We start from the raw sequence: 17621 nt of genomic DNA on the forward strand, positions 1-17621 counted from the left end.
TCCTTACAGCAGACATCCTTACAGCAGACATCCTTACAGCAGATATCCTTACAGCAGATATCCTTACAGCAGACATCCTTACAGCAGATATCCTTACAGCAGATATCTTTACAGCAGACATCCTTACAGCAGATATCCTTACAGCAGATATCCTTACAGCAGACATCCTTACAGCAGATATCCTTACAGCAGACATCCTTACAGCAGACATCCTTACAGCAGATATCCTTACAGCAGATATCCTTACAGCAGACATCCTTACAGCAGATATCCTTACAGCAGATATCCTTACAGCAGATATCCTTACAGCCGTTACCTTTGATAATGAAAAAGAGCAATGCTTTGAAAATGAACAGAGCCAAAGGAGACCACAAAAGCTAGATCGTCTCTAGCGGCAAATACAGGTGCTAGTTCTAAGAACAGTAAGATAAACCCGCTCAGCACAGCAGGAGGCTCAGAGAACAGCCAGCAAGATGGACCACATCCAGGACTACAGACACCATTTAACAAATTCCAAACAGTAGAAATAAGACAAATATGCTTTCAGATCACAGAGGGATGAATGAGAACAGAAAGATAGCTGTACAGTCCCATCTCCTTGCAATGCTTGGAGACTAAACAGCAATTGTAAATGACACCAGGGCCAGTGGAAAAACTCAAGAGAAAGTGAAAATATTTTGAACTAAATACAAATAAAGCATCAAAATAATATTGAATGTATATATTAAAAGAAAAATTAAGCTTCTGTTTTAGAAAACCAGAGAATAAAGAACTATGTATGTCTAGACTAAACAGAAGAAAATAATATTTTTAAAAAAGATAACAGGAATGAACTACAATTTAAAAAAAAAAATCAGTAAGTACCAAACTGTTAGCCTAGCTAGCCAAAGTGAGAAAATCCAAATTACTATATTAAGAAGGAAAAAGAGACATTTAAAAGTATTAAATTGCTGGGCAGTGGTGGTGCACGCCTTTAATCCCAGCACTTGGGAGGCAGAGGCAGGCAGATTTCTGAGTTCGAGGCCAGCCTGGTCTACAGAGTGAGTTCCAGGACAGCCCGGGCTATAAAGAGAAACCCTGTCTCGAAAAACCAAAAAAAAAAAAAAGTATTAAATTAAAATAAAAAAGATGAAAGTATTATAAACAACTATGGACTCACAAATTTGATAATTTAAGTAAAAGAACAAATTCTTTTAAAGATACATTCAGCCAAAACTAAAACAAGGAAAATACATTTAAAAAACTTAAATGTATCCAAGAAATTGAGCTGGTAATTAATAAAATTAAAAGCATCAAATCCAGATGTTTTGTATCAAACATATAAATTCTTTACATTCTATTCCAGAAGGTAGTATAGGGTAACATTAATTTATTTTATGGGGCTATCATTATCCAAATACCAAAACTATATAAAGGCTTTATAAGAAAAGAAAACTACAAAGCAGACTCTCATGAGCATGACTGCCAAACTTCAGCAAAAATGTTAGCAATGGACTAATCCAACAACATAAGAATAGACACCAGTATGTTTCCTGACTAATGAACTGATAAAAGAAAGAAAGAGAGAAAGGAAGAAAGAAAGAAAGAAGGAAGGAAAGAAAAACTGTATCATTATGTCCCTACAGGGAAAATGTTTGACAAAATCTTAATACGCAGTCAAGACAAAACACCTCTCAACAAACAAGGAATGGATAGAGAATTTCCTCAACTTGATAAAGACCATTTATATAAAATGTAGAGCAATCAGTATATTTAATGGTGAGGAACTAGATAACTTTCATTCTTAACACTGGAAGAAGGCAAGGTGTCCCCTACCATCGCTCATCTTTAATATTGTTATGAATTCCTGGTTAGTCAGTAAGCTTAGCAAAGGAAATAAAAGTAAATTGTCTGAGAAGGAAGAAATGAAATGGCCTTTGTTTATAGATGAAGTGATTGTTGTAAAATCTCTAGGAGACCACCCCTCACTCCAGAATAGGAAGCTTCTTAAGACTAGTGAGAGATTATAACAAGGTTGCAGGAGCATCCTTTATACAAGAAACAAGCACTGGAATTCAAATTTCAAAATATACAGTACCATTGAGGGAATAGGTAGATGAGCGAGATTGGCTTCAGTATCTGTAGAAGAATATATTCTTTATAAGCCATAGTTCAGCTAAAATAATTCAAGAGAGATCTAAGCAACACATGGATATGAAGACTTGGTGTGTTAGAAGTCAGCTCTTTTTACATTGATCTATAGATTAAATAAAATTACAAAAGTTTTAGTAAATTACTTTGTAGCCATCAGTAAACAGATTCTAAGGTGAATATGGAAAGGCAAAAGACCCAGGATAGTTAATTATTCAAAGAGGACAAAGTTGGAAGGCTAGCTATCCAACTTAAGACTGACTAACTAAAAGGTCTAGTAATGAAACAGTATGGTACAATAAAAAGACAATAAATAACCTAATATTTATAAAGACAGAGATTATGGAGTGAAGGCCTACACTGACAAGTTCACTTCAAGGTGGAAGGTTGAAACAGATTTCTCGGTTATCATAGGATGAACAGAGATGACATTGAATATAAAGATAAACATCCTATTTTACAGGATTGAGATGAGAGTCACAAATAGAGAGCTGCTTCTAATAATTAATATGCCAGGGAAAGAAAAGTAAATGTAAATAAAACATCCAATAAAAAAAGAAGATACATAAAAATAGATGAATAAAAAGTCCAGCTAGTTGTTAAGTCTAGTAGCAGGACAGGTCAAACTGGAGGTAGGATCATGGAGAAGCACTGGGGAGGGTCAGGGATACTAACATTCTAATGCTTGGATGGTGTGTTCATAGTGTGTTCCAATATGATTTTGTTCAACTTGTGCTCTTGTTACACAGATCGTTTTGTATAAAGTGCAGCAGAACATAATAAAAACGTCTTGTCCAAATAAAGTCTTCATTTTTCAGTATGTTTGATATTTTGTCTTGGTGCAGAGGTATTGTATTTCTAATCTTATCTGTAAAGATGTTAGACAGTGATTCATGTCCCCTCCCAACAGGCATTCCATTCCAGTAACATTAAATAAGGGCCCACCATATCCAGTATGTCTTTTAATACCAACAACAACCTATAAAACGTCAGTGGGACATTTTGCAACCATGAAAATAAAGTTAACGTTCACAAGTTAATTTGTCCCATCCTCTTAGGAACCTGAAAAGGGCAGGTTCCTTATTTATGGGCCATCTGTTTCTTTTGCCTGCACTGATACCACAGAATTATGTTAAAAATGAATGCTTGTCATTTATAAAGAAATTAAGCAATAGTCAAACTGGGAGTCAGATACTTTTTTCTATTTTGAAGCACCCCAGAGGGGGAAATTCACATTTTTCCTTACACTCACCCTGAAACCCATAACACTGTAAAACAGAATTTCCTAATATTTCGCTAACAAGCCTTTGAGTGGAAATAACATGAAAAACATTAAATTAGACATTTTTGGCAACACAGGTCCATATTTTCAGTTAGTCTTTGAGTTGTTTTATTTTCCACAAACTGAACTTTAAAAGATACTTTGGAAAAAAGAAAGGTGTGGAACCATTTATTTCTTCATTCAAAATGTTTGTTTTGACACTTTATAGTTTAAAAAAAGCATTAAAGAGGCCTCATAACTCTCAACATTTTAAGTTTTAAATAAGTCCAATCAACAGTAAGTTGAAAACTAGTGTTAAATCTTCACTTAGATTCTCTAGATGTTCTCATAAAACCACAGTATAATATTACAAATCAGAAATTTGGCCTTGGCATGTTATTCTCTAATATTAAAGCTTTAATCACAGTTTATAAATTGTCTCACTGTCTCTTCTTGTCTCCCTCTGGTCCAGGAGCTAGTCCATGGTGACGTGATGCTATCATTTTTGTTGGCTGTTTGCTCCCCTCCTCCTTTATGATCTTGGCTCTGTAGAAAAGCATGGGCAGTTCTTTTGTTGGGTGTCGTTTAATTTAGATTAGCCAGAGTTTTGTCCTGATTAAACCCAAGTTGTATCTTTTGGGGGAAGCGCTGCAGAGGAGACCTCACACCTCTCGGATTTCACATGAGGAGCAGACTGTTAGCAATTTGTCTCATCACTTCTATCAAGTCTGATCTCAGGACTGTGTGGTGTTTGCCAAGTAGTAGTTTTCTCTTTGCAAGGACTAAGAATGGAAAGGAGATCCTTGAGGCATGAATACAGGAATCTCCATGTTTCGTTTAAAGTTTTCCTACTGATTTTCCTTCGGTGGAGATCATTGTAGTGTTGACAGATGCTGAGCATCCAAACCCCCTGTTCCTTCACACCTGCTACCTGGAATTTGACTGGGGGGATTTTACCTGCTAATTGTTTATTCATTAAACTATGTCACTGAGTATCAGATGCCCTTGTCATTCCATGGGTAATAATCAGTTACTATCATTGGTTATTTCGAATAACAAAAAAAGAAGTTTTAGAAATAAAAATAGAAACCTTGAAACTAGCAGCTTAGGTCCAAGTAATGTAAGAATTGCTGAGCTGGAGGAAGCAACAACTGTAGCACAGAGCCAAGTGGGAGTGGTGCAGACACTGAGTGTGGACCACAAAGAAGAGCAACAGAGTTCTAGGAGAGAACTCTGATCCCATTATTGGCCATTGGGTACCCCTGCATAACGTCAACACTGTATACCAGGAAGAATACACATTTGCCTTCTGATTCAAATGAACCCTTTCTAATATTTTCAGCAAGGTTTTACATTTTCAGCGAATTTTGCAAATTGTAGAGTGAGAATAATGGGCTGATGAGAACAAGGTAAGAACTGAGGTGTGGCAAGTGACACTGCCATTCCATACTGACCTGAGTGTCGAATCATTAACTGAGGCAAGCATGGTGGGTGAGCACAGTCACCTGCACAGCAGCTGCCACATGCAATCTGGAGCATCTCCCTAGTCTCATATACAGATTCCAGATTTTTAAATACAGCTCTAAGCTGGGTTGCGCTAAGTCAGTGCTTCTGGTTCGTCCTGCCCCTGCCTTTGCTCATTGCAGTCTTCCCAAAAGTTCCAAGGCTCATTATTTTGTCCACTTTTAAAATATTATAGTTTATTATTTATTTATTTAATATTATAGTTTAAAGGCTTTTCATTTTTTGTTTTATTCATGTTGTATTAAGTAAAGTTGACCCATAGATGTCATAAAGATAAAAGAATTTTCATGTATACCTCTATTAAAACAAGATGGCTTGGTGCCTTGGTAGCCTTCTTATAAAATATTAAATGATTAAATTCTTATTGAGTGATTCTTCTCTTTTTCTTTTTGGGGGGGGGATGCTGTTGTTTGCTAACAACCCCCACCCCCTTTTGGAGATCAAATCTTGAATCATGTACATGAGGCAAACATTCTATCACTGAGCTATACTACCACAGGCTAATTCTCTGTTTAGAGTTTGAGGAAATATATCTTAGAGCCTTTTAGCCAAAGATTTTACTAGATAGCCCTTGCACCCTCACCAAAACATCTCAAATGTGTCTCTGCCTCCACCTTCTGATCTAAGGATCATGAAGCGTCTTTCTCTGTTAACTGCCCTCTGTCCCATGATAGAGGAACTTAATTCTGAATTCTTAACTCTGTTCAATAAAAGATAAAGAAAAAATATGAGCAAGATGATGTCTCTGAACTGAGTTCTAGCTTCTTGACATGTCTGACTGTGGTCATTGTAACTGGGGAACTGAAGGACAGGCTGATCATGGTGACTGCCTTGTTTCTACACAAGCCCATGAGTTCATTTACTTATTTTTATTTTTTGAAGCATTAACAGGAAATCTTTGGTGTGCAATGATGAAGAAATCAGTCCTTGAATAATGAACTATTACAGTGTTTCAAGATGCAGGGAAAGTTAGATGACTTTAAATTTCCCCAGTTTATCTTACATTTTTTAAGTGATCTAGAAATACTAATAGGAAAAAAGTGAGTTTTGTCCTATTGTTTGGTTGGTTGGTTTGGGGTTTTTTTTTGTTGTTGTTGTTTTGTTTTGGTGGATAAAGGCACTTGCTGTCAAGTCTAGCTACCTGAGTTTGATCCCTGGAATCTACATAGTGGAGAGAGACAGCAAACCCCCACAAATTGTCTTCTGATCTCCACACATGTGCCAAAGTGGGCATCCATGTATATAAATAATTTTCTATTTGATCTTTAGAAAATCTTCAAGAAATTACGGAAGTCATGCAACTCTTAAGAATATACTCCATAAGAAAACTTAGAAAGTAAACTTGAATCCAGAAGACAATGGTGTTATTTCAAACACTAAGGAGTGGGGCCACTGGGAAGAGATCTTTAAAACCCTCTAATAAAATTTTAGACCAGTTTGCAAGTTCTGGAAGCCTTTTGGTTTTGCTAACACATGTGCCTTTGACTTGATTAACTCGCTGGTTAGACTGGGTACAGTCAATTTTTAGTTTGGGAGCTGACTATAATCAGGGAAATACTTATTCTAGCACCATTCAGGTTCCTTGAAGATTTCCTCATGCTTCCAACAGAGAAACTGGTATGAAAGTCCTAATGACCATCAATTTGACACAGAGTTTTACCCCTGAAGATAATGGCCAGAAATTGGACTACCAATACTGTTAGCCTTCGTGTGGGATTGTGCACAAGACACTTTGTCTTTCTGTATTTATTGATGGAAGGGCACTTTAATTGGTTTACATGTTCACTGAAGTTAAGATTACTACCACATCTTTGGATTAAGCAGCTGTCATGAGAATATATTCCTCCTGCTTTAGGAGGAAGGTTGGACTTGATACTGTTCTGAATGTCTTTCAGCACTTCAGAATCTATGTCTGCATCTGTAAGGGAATAGAAGTGGTGTTACCATGGTGTCTCCATATTGCTTGTCTTGTCTTCCGATCTCCCAGATCTCATATCCCATTTTGTTGTGTCCTTCTGTAGATCTTTATTAACAATGAATGGCAGAACTCAGAGAGTGGGAGAGTGTTCCCTGTATGTAATCCAGCCACAGGAGAGCAAGTGTGTGAAGTTCAAGAAGCAGACAAGGTGTGTATTGCTTAGAAGATTCCTTGTGGGACAACCACCCTTAGCAGCAAAACAATATGTGTTCTAGATGCCAACTTAGGTTTAAAGTATCATTTCTTTAATGACAGCATGTAGGGTTTGTGTGTATATGTGTTTCTGTGTGTGAATGTGCATGTCTGTGTAGTGTTTCTCTTCAGTTGTGCCTCTTTCTTTTTAACAGGTGGATATAGACAAGGCAGTGCAGGCAGCGCGCCTGGCCTTCTCTCTTGGTTCTGTGTGGAGAAGGATGGATGCTTCTGAAAGAGGCCGTCTGTTGGACAAGCTTGCAGACTTGGTGGAACGGGACAGGGCAACTCTTGCAGTGAGTAAATTAAGAAAGCAGTTATGTTTTTACTCCAAAACGGCCACTCAGCTGCAAAGTATTCTGTGAAGTGTTGTCATGTAGGGGCGCTAGGGGAGGGTATAGCATATATATGAAATATGAGAGATCTTTGGGAAAGCTATTTGTGGCATTTTGAAGAAAAAAACGACATAGCATTGCATCACTATTAAGGATCTTCCTTTCTCATTTTCTCACACCTCCCACAAGCAAAGCAAAACACTTTCACTTGACAAGCAAAACAAAAGCATCAAGAAACAGGACCTCCAGGCTGTTTGTAAAAGACAAATGCCAAGTGACTCTTTTGCAGATCCAATAGGAAAAGAAGGATGTGTACCCTCATACATTCTACTTTGTTTCTTCTGCCAGATTTTAGAATTATGATGCCATTTCTTTTCACTAGAACAATCACACACACATGCAGCATACATAGGAAATTCTTATCTGATGGTTTTTGTTGTTTTTGCTGCTATTGTTTTTAAAGTACAAGTTACTTTGAGGACTGGAGTATTGGCATAGCAGTTAAGAATACACCTCTTTCAGAGGACCTGAGTTAGGTTCCCAGCATCCACACAGGGCAGCTCATAAGTGCCTGAAATTCCAGATCCAGAGAATCAGACCTCTGGCTTCTATGTAGGCACTTATGTGCCTACATAAGTGCATTATGTACATGTGTGTGCACACATATGCACAATTTAATTAATAAAAAAGAAATCTTTTCCAAATACCTAGTTTCTTTGAAAATGAAGGAACACTTAAGAATGTAGACAGTATATGCCATAGATCCATTCTTGGATGGTCCTCAATTGGTTATGGACTCTACTTTTTCTCTATGCTTTGTAGACATTGGCTCTTTGCTAGCTAACTACATAGAGAATTTATTATCCAATTTGTGAATCTATAAATGCTTTTAGAAGGGCCTGGAACTTATTGAATCTTCTTTTATAAAAGTGAGCCAGTGTAGTGGCAAGCAGCATTTAAAAATGAACTCTGCTTTGTACAGTAAGTAGGTGAGCTGTGCTGTCATCAGCAATAAATAGTGTTCTTTAACTTCAGTGAATGGAAAACATTTCAGTTTTAGCTTTGTCAGTAATTAATAATTTTATACCAGTATGAGTTATATAATGTTCTTCTAGAGAGAAACAGTAAATTATAAATATCCATTTTTGTTTATTTCATTTGTTAAGCATCTAACAGCCTAGTATTTCTTACGTGAAAACAGTTTCACTTCATTGTTTCAGTGGTCATTGTTTTTGTAACAGACTTAATCAATTTAGGAACATGTCATTAAAATAATGTTTATAATGTAAAGCTGTTTATTATTGCTATTTTTATAAATGGACCAGATACTTTACTCTTAATAGATAATGGTTGTTAACATAAATGTTTACAAAGCCAGTCTTTAAATTGTTAAAGTCTGGGCTTCCCAAGAGTAGATCTTGTTTATGTGGTGGTAATAAATAAGCTTACTCTGAACCATGAATATTTCACTTCTCAGCAGGGGTCTTGGCAGCTGTATAGAACATTTTATATCCATGTTGAATGCATACAAAACTGATGTCCCTGCTTCTCTTTGTGGATTCAAATTACTAGTGCACTCTCCGAAAGATCTCCATTCTACTCTAACCATTAGTATAACAGAAGGTGGTTTGACAAGCAGAGGATTTCTTTATCATCAGTTAAAGAAACATTGTGTTTATATATCTGGACAGTGGTTAAGGAAAATACACAGGCATAGAATAGCACATGTGTGTCCATTGTGGTCTTTTACTAGTAACTAAAGCAAGCCTCTTAGGACTGTACACCTTCCTGTATAGGAAAGTAGAGTTGAGCAAGTGTGCATCACCACTCACATCCAGCTGGTTTCCTTCTGTTCCTTATTTATTCTTCTGAAGAAACGAGTGTGTCACTACAAAGTTCTGAAGTCTTAACTATTCTATTTCTTTTCTGACAGACTATGGAATCCCTAAATGGCGGTAAGCCATTCCTGCAAGCTTTTTACATTGATTTGCAGGGAGTCATCAAAACCCTGAGGTATTATGCAGGCTGGGCTGATAAAATTCACGGAATGACCATTCCTGTAGGTATGTAAAACATGAGTATGCTAAAAAGGGAAATGTGGGGCTCTGCCAGAAGTACTTCATCAAACACAAAGAGGAGCCATGTATGTTGCAGAAGTGAGACACTTGTGTCAGCTTGAACCAAGCATAAGACAAACAGATTATGTCACTAACCTTTTGTGACCCTTTTTTGTGTATAGATAGTCTACATATAAGTATGGAGGGCCATTTAAATCAGTTTATCAGTTAGCTAGGAAGTAGATATGTAAAAATTTACTGCTAAGAATTAGGTTAGACCCTTAGTATGAAAGTGTTTGAGGGCAGAAGGGGATTAAGAGATATCTATTTTAGCCACTAGATGGAAGAAATTTTATAGGAAAGAGACTGGCAGGTAACATGTGAACCCATCTCTTGGTGAGGAGTCTCAGACTAAGCCAGGAGGAGGCTCCTGGAGGAAACTGGGTAAAGTAGATCACAGTTACTTAGATAGTTATTCTCAGATTGGTTCAGCCCATTCACAGTTGTCTTTTGCAACACCACAATTCAATATCAATTTTATTTCATTGTTAACTTCTTTTTCGTCGAAATCCAGAATTTAGGGAGGTAATGTGGTCTTTATGTGTTACCTGCATTTCTCTGCAAAATATCCCCAGTTTTTGTTTGGCATTAGAACACAAGAAATAATGAATGTTTATTTGGATAGCAATTAAACATGTTAAGTATTCTTTTACATTTAGAATCTGAAGACCCTGAGTAAGACTCCAGTGTAAGACAAACTGGAATTAAAGAGTGTATGCCTAATGAGATAGTAAATTAGTGCCTCAACAGTGCCACTTGGCTAGTAAATGTCAGGTCTGAGAACCAAAATGTGTGTGAAAAATTATGGCACTGTATTTTGTGCACTTTGACTATAGACGGGCAATCAGGTACAGAGAAAGTGTCCACTTTATCTTTTTGAAGGATAGCCTTTTGCTAGAAGGCTTCATGAGAAGGAGAGCGGTGATGATTTTGAACCTTCAACAAGACGCTACTTCCTCTGACTTGTGGTTTTGCCCCCACACTGTATTCCACCTCACTCAAGACCCACTGTTAGCTGCTATTGCAGAGTTATGCACGATCAGTTGGATCTGCAAGGGCCCTGGTGCTATTCTCTTTATAGCACTATCCATTACTTCCTGGCCTAGCACTCAGTGGAGCCATTCTCTCTGACCATAAATCCCGTGCTTTGACCCTCCTTTGGCGACTCCTACTTATGATGATTAATAATAATCATTACTTGGATTTATTGGATACTTTCCCTTTGCCTGTTTTTTATTTCTTCTGCTGTAGTATCCATGAGAAGTATCATTTCCCCCCTTTCAATCTTTGTAGCTCAAATCAGAGTCCTCTGTCCCTCTCCTGTCCATAGCTTCCCTGTGATGGAGGATGGCTCAAAACCTTACTCAGTTTGCTAAGGGTGAAAGAGGAGTTGTGGTTCCTCCTGGATCCCTCTGAATGAGTGATGATTTTATTGATTTTATAGTAAATAGGAAAATGTGGTCCATACTTTAAGCTGAATTTTGTTATAAAGTGGCTTTATGATATGTCAACATATATATCAAAGGTTAAAAACTACCCAAGTCATATATAGTTATTTATCAGTTTCATTTTTACTTCAGTTTTGCCTCTTAAACTGAAGAATGTGCTAAACATGCAGATAATGATCAAACTCTAAGCTTTTACCTTTAGCCAGCTTGTTCTGGTGCTGTCAATAGTGAATGGACGGGTGAACTCCAATCCTGTTTAATCACAACTAGAGCACCGGCTGTTTGCTACACCCACTTGAGAAGAACCGGGGTAGTTAGTAGGATATGAATTGATGGTGACTGGAAGTCTTGAAGTCAGTTCTTCACCAGGAACCTTTTGGAGACACTGTAGAGATACTGCAGAGAACCCGAGGAATCCATAAAGCTAACCTCATTCTATAGACACAGGAACCAAGTACAGAGGAGTAAACTTAACATTTTTTTCAAGACTGTGTAATGAAATATCGATTGCGCTGAGACCTATTCATGGAAGACTCAGAGACATATAATATCACTTATTAGAATCTACCAGTAGACTCCTGGAAGGAATAGTATTAGTGCTATTTTATGCTAATGTAAATTTTCATTGCTTGAATAAGCAGCCACAGAAGTTATCACTGTTGTAAAATGCTCAGACAGTGCTGTATGGTGTCTACATACACTGGAATCTACTAGAGTATAGAATAGAATCGTTCTCTGATTTTACTCTAAATGTTTACTACTTGAATTATTTAAAGGGTTGCTATCTCCTCCAGAGTAATTGTACTGCAGTCAAATGTTCTACTACTGAGCTTTACCTTCAAACACAGAGTAATTCTATGTGAACATTAGAGATAGCAAGATGGCATCCATTCACTGATTTATGCTACAGATTCTTCTGTTACTAAAGGAATTAATTTTTGTTGTTGCTAGCTATATAAGACTCCCTACAGCTATTGAAATGTCCTGGTTGTTATCTCTGGGAGCTTGAGGTTCATATCACATATCTCAATTTCTGATACATTAAGATTTGTTGACTATAATTACAGTTATATCATTAGATTTTAGTTTATTCCAGGATGTGCCAGAATATGAGAATAAAACTTACATTAAATGTTTTTAAAAACATTTTTAATCTCTGTCTTTAAAAGTAATATTTTCCTTGAAGGAATTACTCAAAGATTAAACTTTTAATTAACTAAATATGGATCTCTGTCTCTGTCTCTCTGTCTGTCTTCCTCTCTCTTTCCCTCCTTTCCCCCTCCTTTTCTCCCTTCATCCCCTGTGTAATTTAATAAAATTCCAAACAAAAAAATGTAGGGTAGTGGCTTGATTGTTTACAAAGAGGCTTATTCTGTACTAATGTACCTATTGGGTGTGCGTACGCAGCAGAAATTAATGTACTGTTCAGCTAAGTTTAGAGCACAATGGAATATCTAATTGTAAGGTTTGTATGTTCTTTATGACCAGAGGGTTCAGAATGTATTCAGCAAGATCATTGGGTCCTTTGAACACTGAAGTGTGGGAAGCACCATGTAGCATCCAGACAGTATATGTAGCCTGAAAAACTGGTTCCATACAGTAGTAAATGAATAGATTTGTTTTATTTTAATTCTTAGGTTTAAAGACTATGGGAAGAAAAATGTTACTAACCTATGAAACTTGTTACTTTGTCACTTTCCTTGAAATGAGGCCAGCAAGTAGCCCTGTTACATTGGTGAGAAGTGAGCCAACTTGGCTGATCAAGCAAGTGATAGAACTAGTGACACTGGAAAAGATTAGAAAGGTGGCTCCCAAACGACTGGTCCCTGGTAACCCTGCTCTGGGGAATCAGAGCAGGGTCCTGATAGCTATGAGGGGCCCCTAAGTGCCATCAGTTCTTCCCAAGGGGGCCAGTAGCAGGTACATGTCTCATGTTTCCCAGAAACCAGCTGACTAAGTGGGGGTAACTCTTGTACATGTAGGAACACCCACTGAGTTTACAGGGCCCAGGACCCTTTCTTATCCTTTTCAGTCAGTGTTCTCTTGGGAAAAGCACAAGATACCCTGTGTTTAATTAGGACTTAGTGAGATCAGTCAGGAGGACTTCAGGAGTCGGTACCCTTTCTGTGCCAACCTTTAGCTCAGTGTGTATCAAATCTGTGAACAGATTATCAAGTATGTTTTATTCCTCATAACTCAGTTTATCTTGGGACATAATTATCAAGTCAAGTTTACTCCCGATGAGATCAATTTTCAAAGCTATTGTCTACATTTTCCTTTCCTTTTATTTTTCAGTAGCTTTCAACACTACATGATACCTTTACAGTCTTGTATATGTAGGACAGAGACGGAGAAACCTATGAGTCACTGTGCTGTGCTTACATAAGTGACTAGTGCATTTACCCAGAACCACCCGCTTTCTCACATTGTATCTATTCATCTTCCCCAGTCATGCAGCTCATCTGTGCCCTCTCAGTGTTCATCCCTCCCCTCACTAGATTCACTGCTTTGTATTTAGCCACTTCCGTGCATCGCCTTAGCTAAATTATAGTTTAGTGTGGCTGCTTTCCTTGCCAATGGACTTTTCTTGAGTATTGATCAGTATAGTTGCTACTCATGGAAGCCCTTTCCAGAGAACAATAAACTGGTGGGCAGTAGTGACTTAATACTGGTATAGTTGATGGTATCTGTTTAGAAGATTCATGAGTTAGCTCCATACAGAGTTGGTGTAGTTAATTAACCTTTAAAGTACCACTTAGACTAAACGTCATCCTATGGATAGTTTCTACATACTGCCTCATTGTCCTGCCTGCCCAAGCCTGCCTACGTCCTTCTTTCCTCCCCTTAGGCTACAATCTCTTAAACAACACCAAGAGACAAGGTAAAAACTGAGGGAAAGGTTTGCAAAAACATAACAGAGACCTAACCCTTGATATTCACAATGTTCCTCAAATGACTAAAATAATGAAGGACCTCACAGAAAAGGGGCAAAGGATTTAAATTTGAAAGAAAAATTGAAAATGGTTAGTACATTCATCCTTAAGTATCATTAAACACAATTCAAAGTCAAACAGAACAAATTGCCTTATTCTAGATTTCAGATGGGCTAAAATTCAGATATTTAGGAAACTGGTTAAAGAGTAGAAAATGGAGCATGTTGTTAGTACTTTACTTTGATAAAGGATGACTTCCAAATATTTATTAAAACATTAAAGACACATATACTTTAATCCAGAAATCCCAGTACAGATGTACTAACATATAAAGTACTGTCCTTTGCAGTACTCTGCGACTGAGCCAGAGAGGGACTTGCTGTTAGATGAACTGAGAATGGAGGGAGGGGAAGACAGCAGCATGAATGTCCTTGTGATGAGACGTTGCCATATAAACTCGTGCGAGTGCAAGTTCTCAGAGAAATGAAGACGGTAGATAGCAGCTAATTTGGGGAAGGACTGGAGATCAGGGGATGGGAAAGGCTGGGAGGAGAAAGAGAAGCAGAAAAGGAACTTTATTTAAAAACATATAATTTTTACCTTAGCTGGAACAACCCTGGGTGAGAAACAGTGGTTAAGATGTGCTGAGAGACGAAGATAAACTGCGTCATTTGTCTCTGTCTCACCAACACCCTCCTATCCTCATCTCCATCCCAGTTACAACAGCCAGCCTGCCCCAGGCTGAGCTGTAGCTTCACTTTCCTTGGAGGAGGTGGGACCGCTTTTGACAGACAAACCACTAGTGAGGTGACCAGCAACAAATCGGGAAACAAATACTTGATTGAATTAGCTTTTTTTAAAGTACCCAGATAAAAGCAACAGTATTTTTCTAAAGAATTTGGTTTGGGCTTCCTGGCTAATTGATTGTTCCAAATGCCTACTATTCCTGTAAGAGAAGCAAGGCTTCTGGAGCTTTTCCTCCAAGCCCCTAGGAATACCTGTCTGTGTCCCCAAGACCCAGGTCATGCCTGTGACAGCTGCATTGAGTGAGGGAGTATATTTTCCTTTTCTTCCTCATGTTTTCCAGCTGCCCAGCATTAAAAATGTGCTCAATAGCATTTCACCTAATGGCTTTTAATTTTGAAAACTGCCAAGAAAAGCTGTTTAAAAGCTTGAGGTACCTTGGTATTTAAATCAGCTAACTATTCTATATGGGTTAATATTTAACATAAAACTGGGTTTTTAATGTGTTCTAGTTTTTAAGTTTCCTCTTGCATGACTGTTTTTGTTTCATAAATTTGTTCTTCATTCTGTTGTAGATGTCTTTTCATCTGTTCTGTTCATGTGGTAGGTTTATCTGTAGCTGCCTGTGTGCATGTGTGCACACACACACGTGTTCGTGCACAAGCACACACACACACACACCCCTAAGGGCTGGCACTGTCATGCTTGGTGAGTAAGATGTGCCTCAGCTTCAGTTCTGATTTCCGCTGCCACGCCAGCGCTCCTCTGACTCCCCTGACACTCTCTGTGGAGTGACCATGCTTGTCTCTTTCAGATGGTGACTATTTTACTTTCACGAGACACGAGCCCATCGGAGTGTGTGGACAGATCATCCCCGTGAGTGCATCTCCTCACACTTCGTAGTATTTATTTTCATTTGACCGAGTTCTCTTAAAGACATATAAAACACAGTCCTTAGTGATGTATGGTTTTCGTTACTGGGAAGAAAAACCTGAGCTCATGTTGTTGACATATCTCTAGCAGCCTCTCTGCAAATGCTTCTTTGAACAGGTGAATCGAGTTTCAGGCCTATTACCATGAGTAGAGTTCTCAAGTCATGGGATTCTCCTGATAAAAATAAGCAAAGCAGAGGACAGTGTATGAACAACCCACCCTTGGTCATGAATGCCTAACTGCTTATGGGGAATTAGCATGAGGTTGTATTTGCTTGTTTCTGTTTTAGACTGGCAATTCAGCATCTTTCCAGGCATATTGTTTTATATGGTCTTTTTATCCCCTTCCCCCCCCCTTTTTTTTTACCACTGTCTCCTTTCACAGGAGTCTAGAGAAAAGGTGCTTTAAAAAGACAGCAGCACAGTTAACATCAGAGTCCAAATTGAAACCATTCTGGGTTGTTGTCTATCTTGTAAAGAAAAATAGGTGTAGTGACTAGTGTTTGGATTGGAACATTGAACACTGTCCTTCGCTCTCCCATGCACACCCTCTGCACAGCACAAAGCATCACCCAAGCTTCTAATAGGACTCTCTCGTAGTTCTGGCCGGGATTTGAGGGGCAGGGGGAAAGGTGGGCTGTGCTGACATTAAAGGCAGTATAGATAAGACAAGAAGATCTTTTCTTTCAACACGCAGAGGGATGACTCAAGAATAATCTTTGAGTTTGGGAACCAAAGATTCTTAGGGGCTTATTAATATGTGTTCAAATGATCAATAAGCCCTGGTTTATTTGTGACCTTCACTAGAGAAGGAAGAAAGGAAAGAGAAAGTTTTGGTTGGAGTTCTTCCTCTCCTCTCTTCAGGGAACCCCTCTGTGTCTGCCACCTTCTCTGCAAGCATCAAAGCTGCCCCTCTTGCTCTCCGAGGTCCTCAGAGCCTCAGCTTCCCTCACAAGACAAGAGCTCCTATCAGCCAGCTCCCTCAATTACTGCCTCCAAGATTTACGCACTGTAGATGGAATTAAAACATCACCAAGGACTCCTAAGTTTATAAACAACTAAGGGGAAAAGAAATTGGGTGTTTGGTGAAGGCAAGACACTTGTATATTTTTGCAGCTTGCCAGAGCCAGTGAGAATCCTTCAAGGGTGGCAGCTGAGATGCTTCAGGCAGAAACACATTGTGATCAGGGGCTGAAGCAAGGGGAACTGAAGCACTGTTTTCTTCCTTAATGTAATTATCAGACACTTGATAGTAAGAAGTCTCATGCCTGAGCTTACGACAATACAAGCCTAATATTCCTTCAAAATCAGTTTAAACTATGTTAGTGCCCATCTTCATAGTCTCATAAAGATACTTTAGTTTGATTTTCATGCTGTATTTTACTGATGAAAGTTTTGTATATTCATTGGTAGGTACATTTTATAAAATGTATAGTTGTATTTTTATGACAATGCATATGAAAGGGCCACATTGAAGTCACATTGTCTTAAAAATAATTGATAGCTAGGGTTTCAGTTTCTAGATAATACACATAAAACATTTTTCATACCAATGTGAAAATCTTGGTGTAAAAATCCAAAATTTAAGGGAAAACATTCACATATTGAGACTTTGGAACAAAGCCCAATTTTATAAATATGAAAGCAAATTAAAAAATAAAGCTAAACAAAGAAGAGTCTCTCCCTGCTTCTCCTTAGCACAGGCTTTCCTTAGGTGGACGTTTGGAGTATGAGGATACACTGGACAGAGGCGAAAGAGACACTTGTTTTCCTTTGTCTTATTTATTTATTTATTTATTTATTTTCAAATCATAATTTTTACTTATTCACACAGGGGTTATAAACACAAAAAGGCAGGACGTGGGGAAGGGGATGACACTGGAGAGTGGGTGTTCGGGGGTAATACTGATACGAAAGAGACACTTTGAAGGCCAGTGCTGTTCTCTTCATAGTGATGGCATCGAAACCCAAAGTCTACACTTGGTGGGGGAGATGATCTATGTTCAGGGCAGTTTTGAAAATCTGAG

The 17621-nt window shown here is 38.1% G+C and overlaps 1 protein-coding gene across 1 annotated transcript in view; it reads left to right on the plus strand.

Annotated features, from left to right (window-relative positions):
• Nucleotides 1-17621, plus strand: part of Aldh1a2 (aldehyde dehydrogenase 1 family member A2) — a 76709-nt gene that overhangs the window by 29268 nt on the left and 29820 nt on the right. The window contains exons 2-5 of the mRNA XM_028771378.1: nucleotides 6937-7041; nucleotides 7241-7381; nucleotides 9354-9483; nucleotides 15477-15538. Coding sequence (XP_028627211.1) covers nucleotides 6937-7041; nucleotides 7241-7381; nucleotides 9354-9483; nucleotides 15477-15538 — 438 coding nt within the window. The remainder of the gene's footprint in view (nucleotides 1-6936; nucleotides 7042-7240; nucleotides 7382-9353; nucleotides 9484-15476; nucleotides 15539-17621) is intronic.

Source organism: Grammomys surdaster, unplaced genomic scaffold (assembly GCF_004785775.1).
Source record: "Grammomys surdaster isolate TR1022 unplaced genomic scaffold, NIH_TR_1.0 206, whole genome shotgun sequence".
NCBI classification, from domain to species: Eukaryota; Metazoa; Chordata; class Mammalia; order Rodentia; family Muridae; genus Grammomys; species Grammomys surdaster.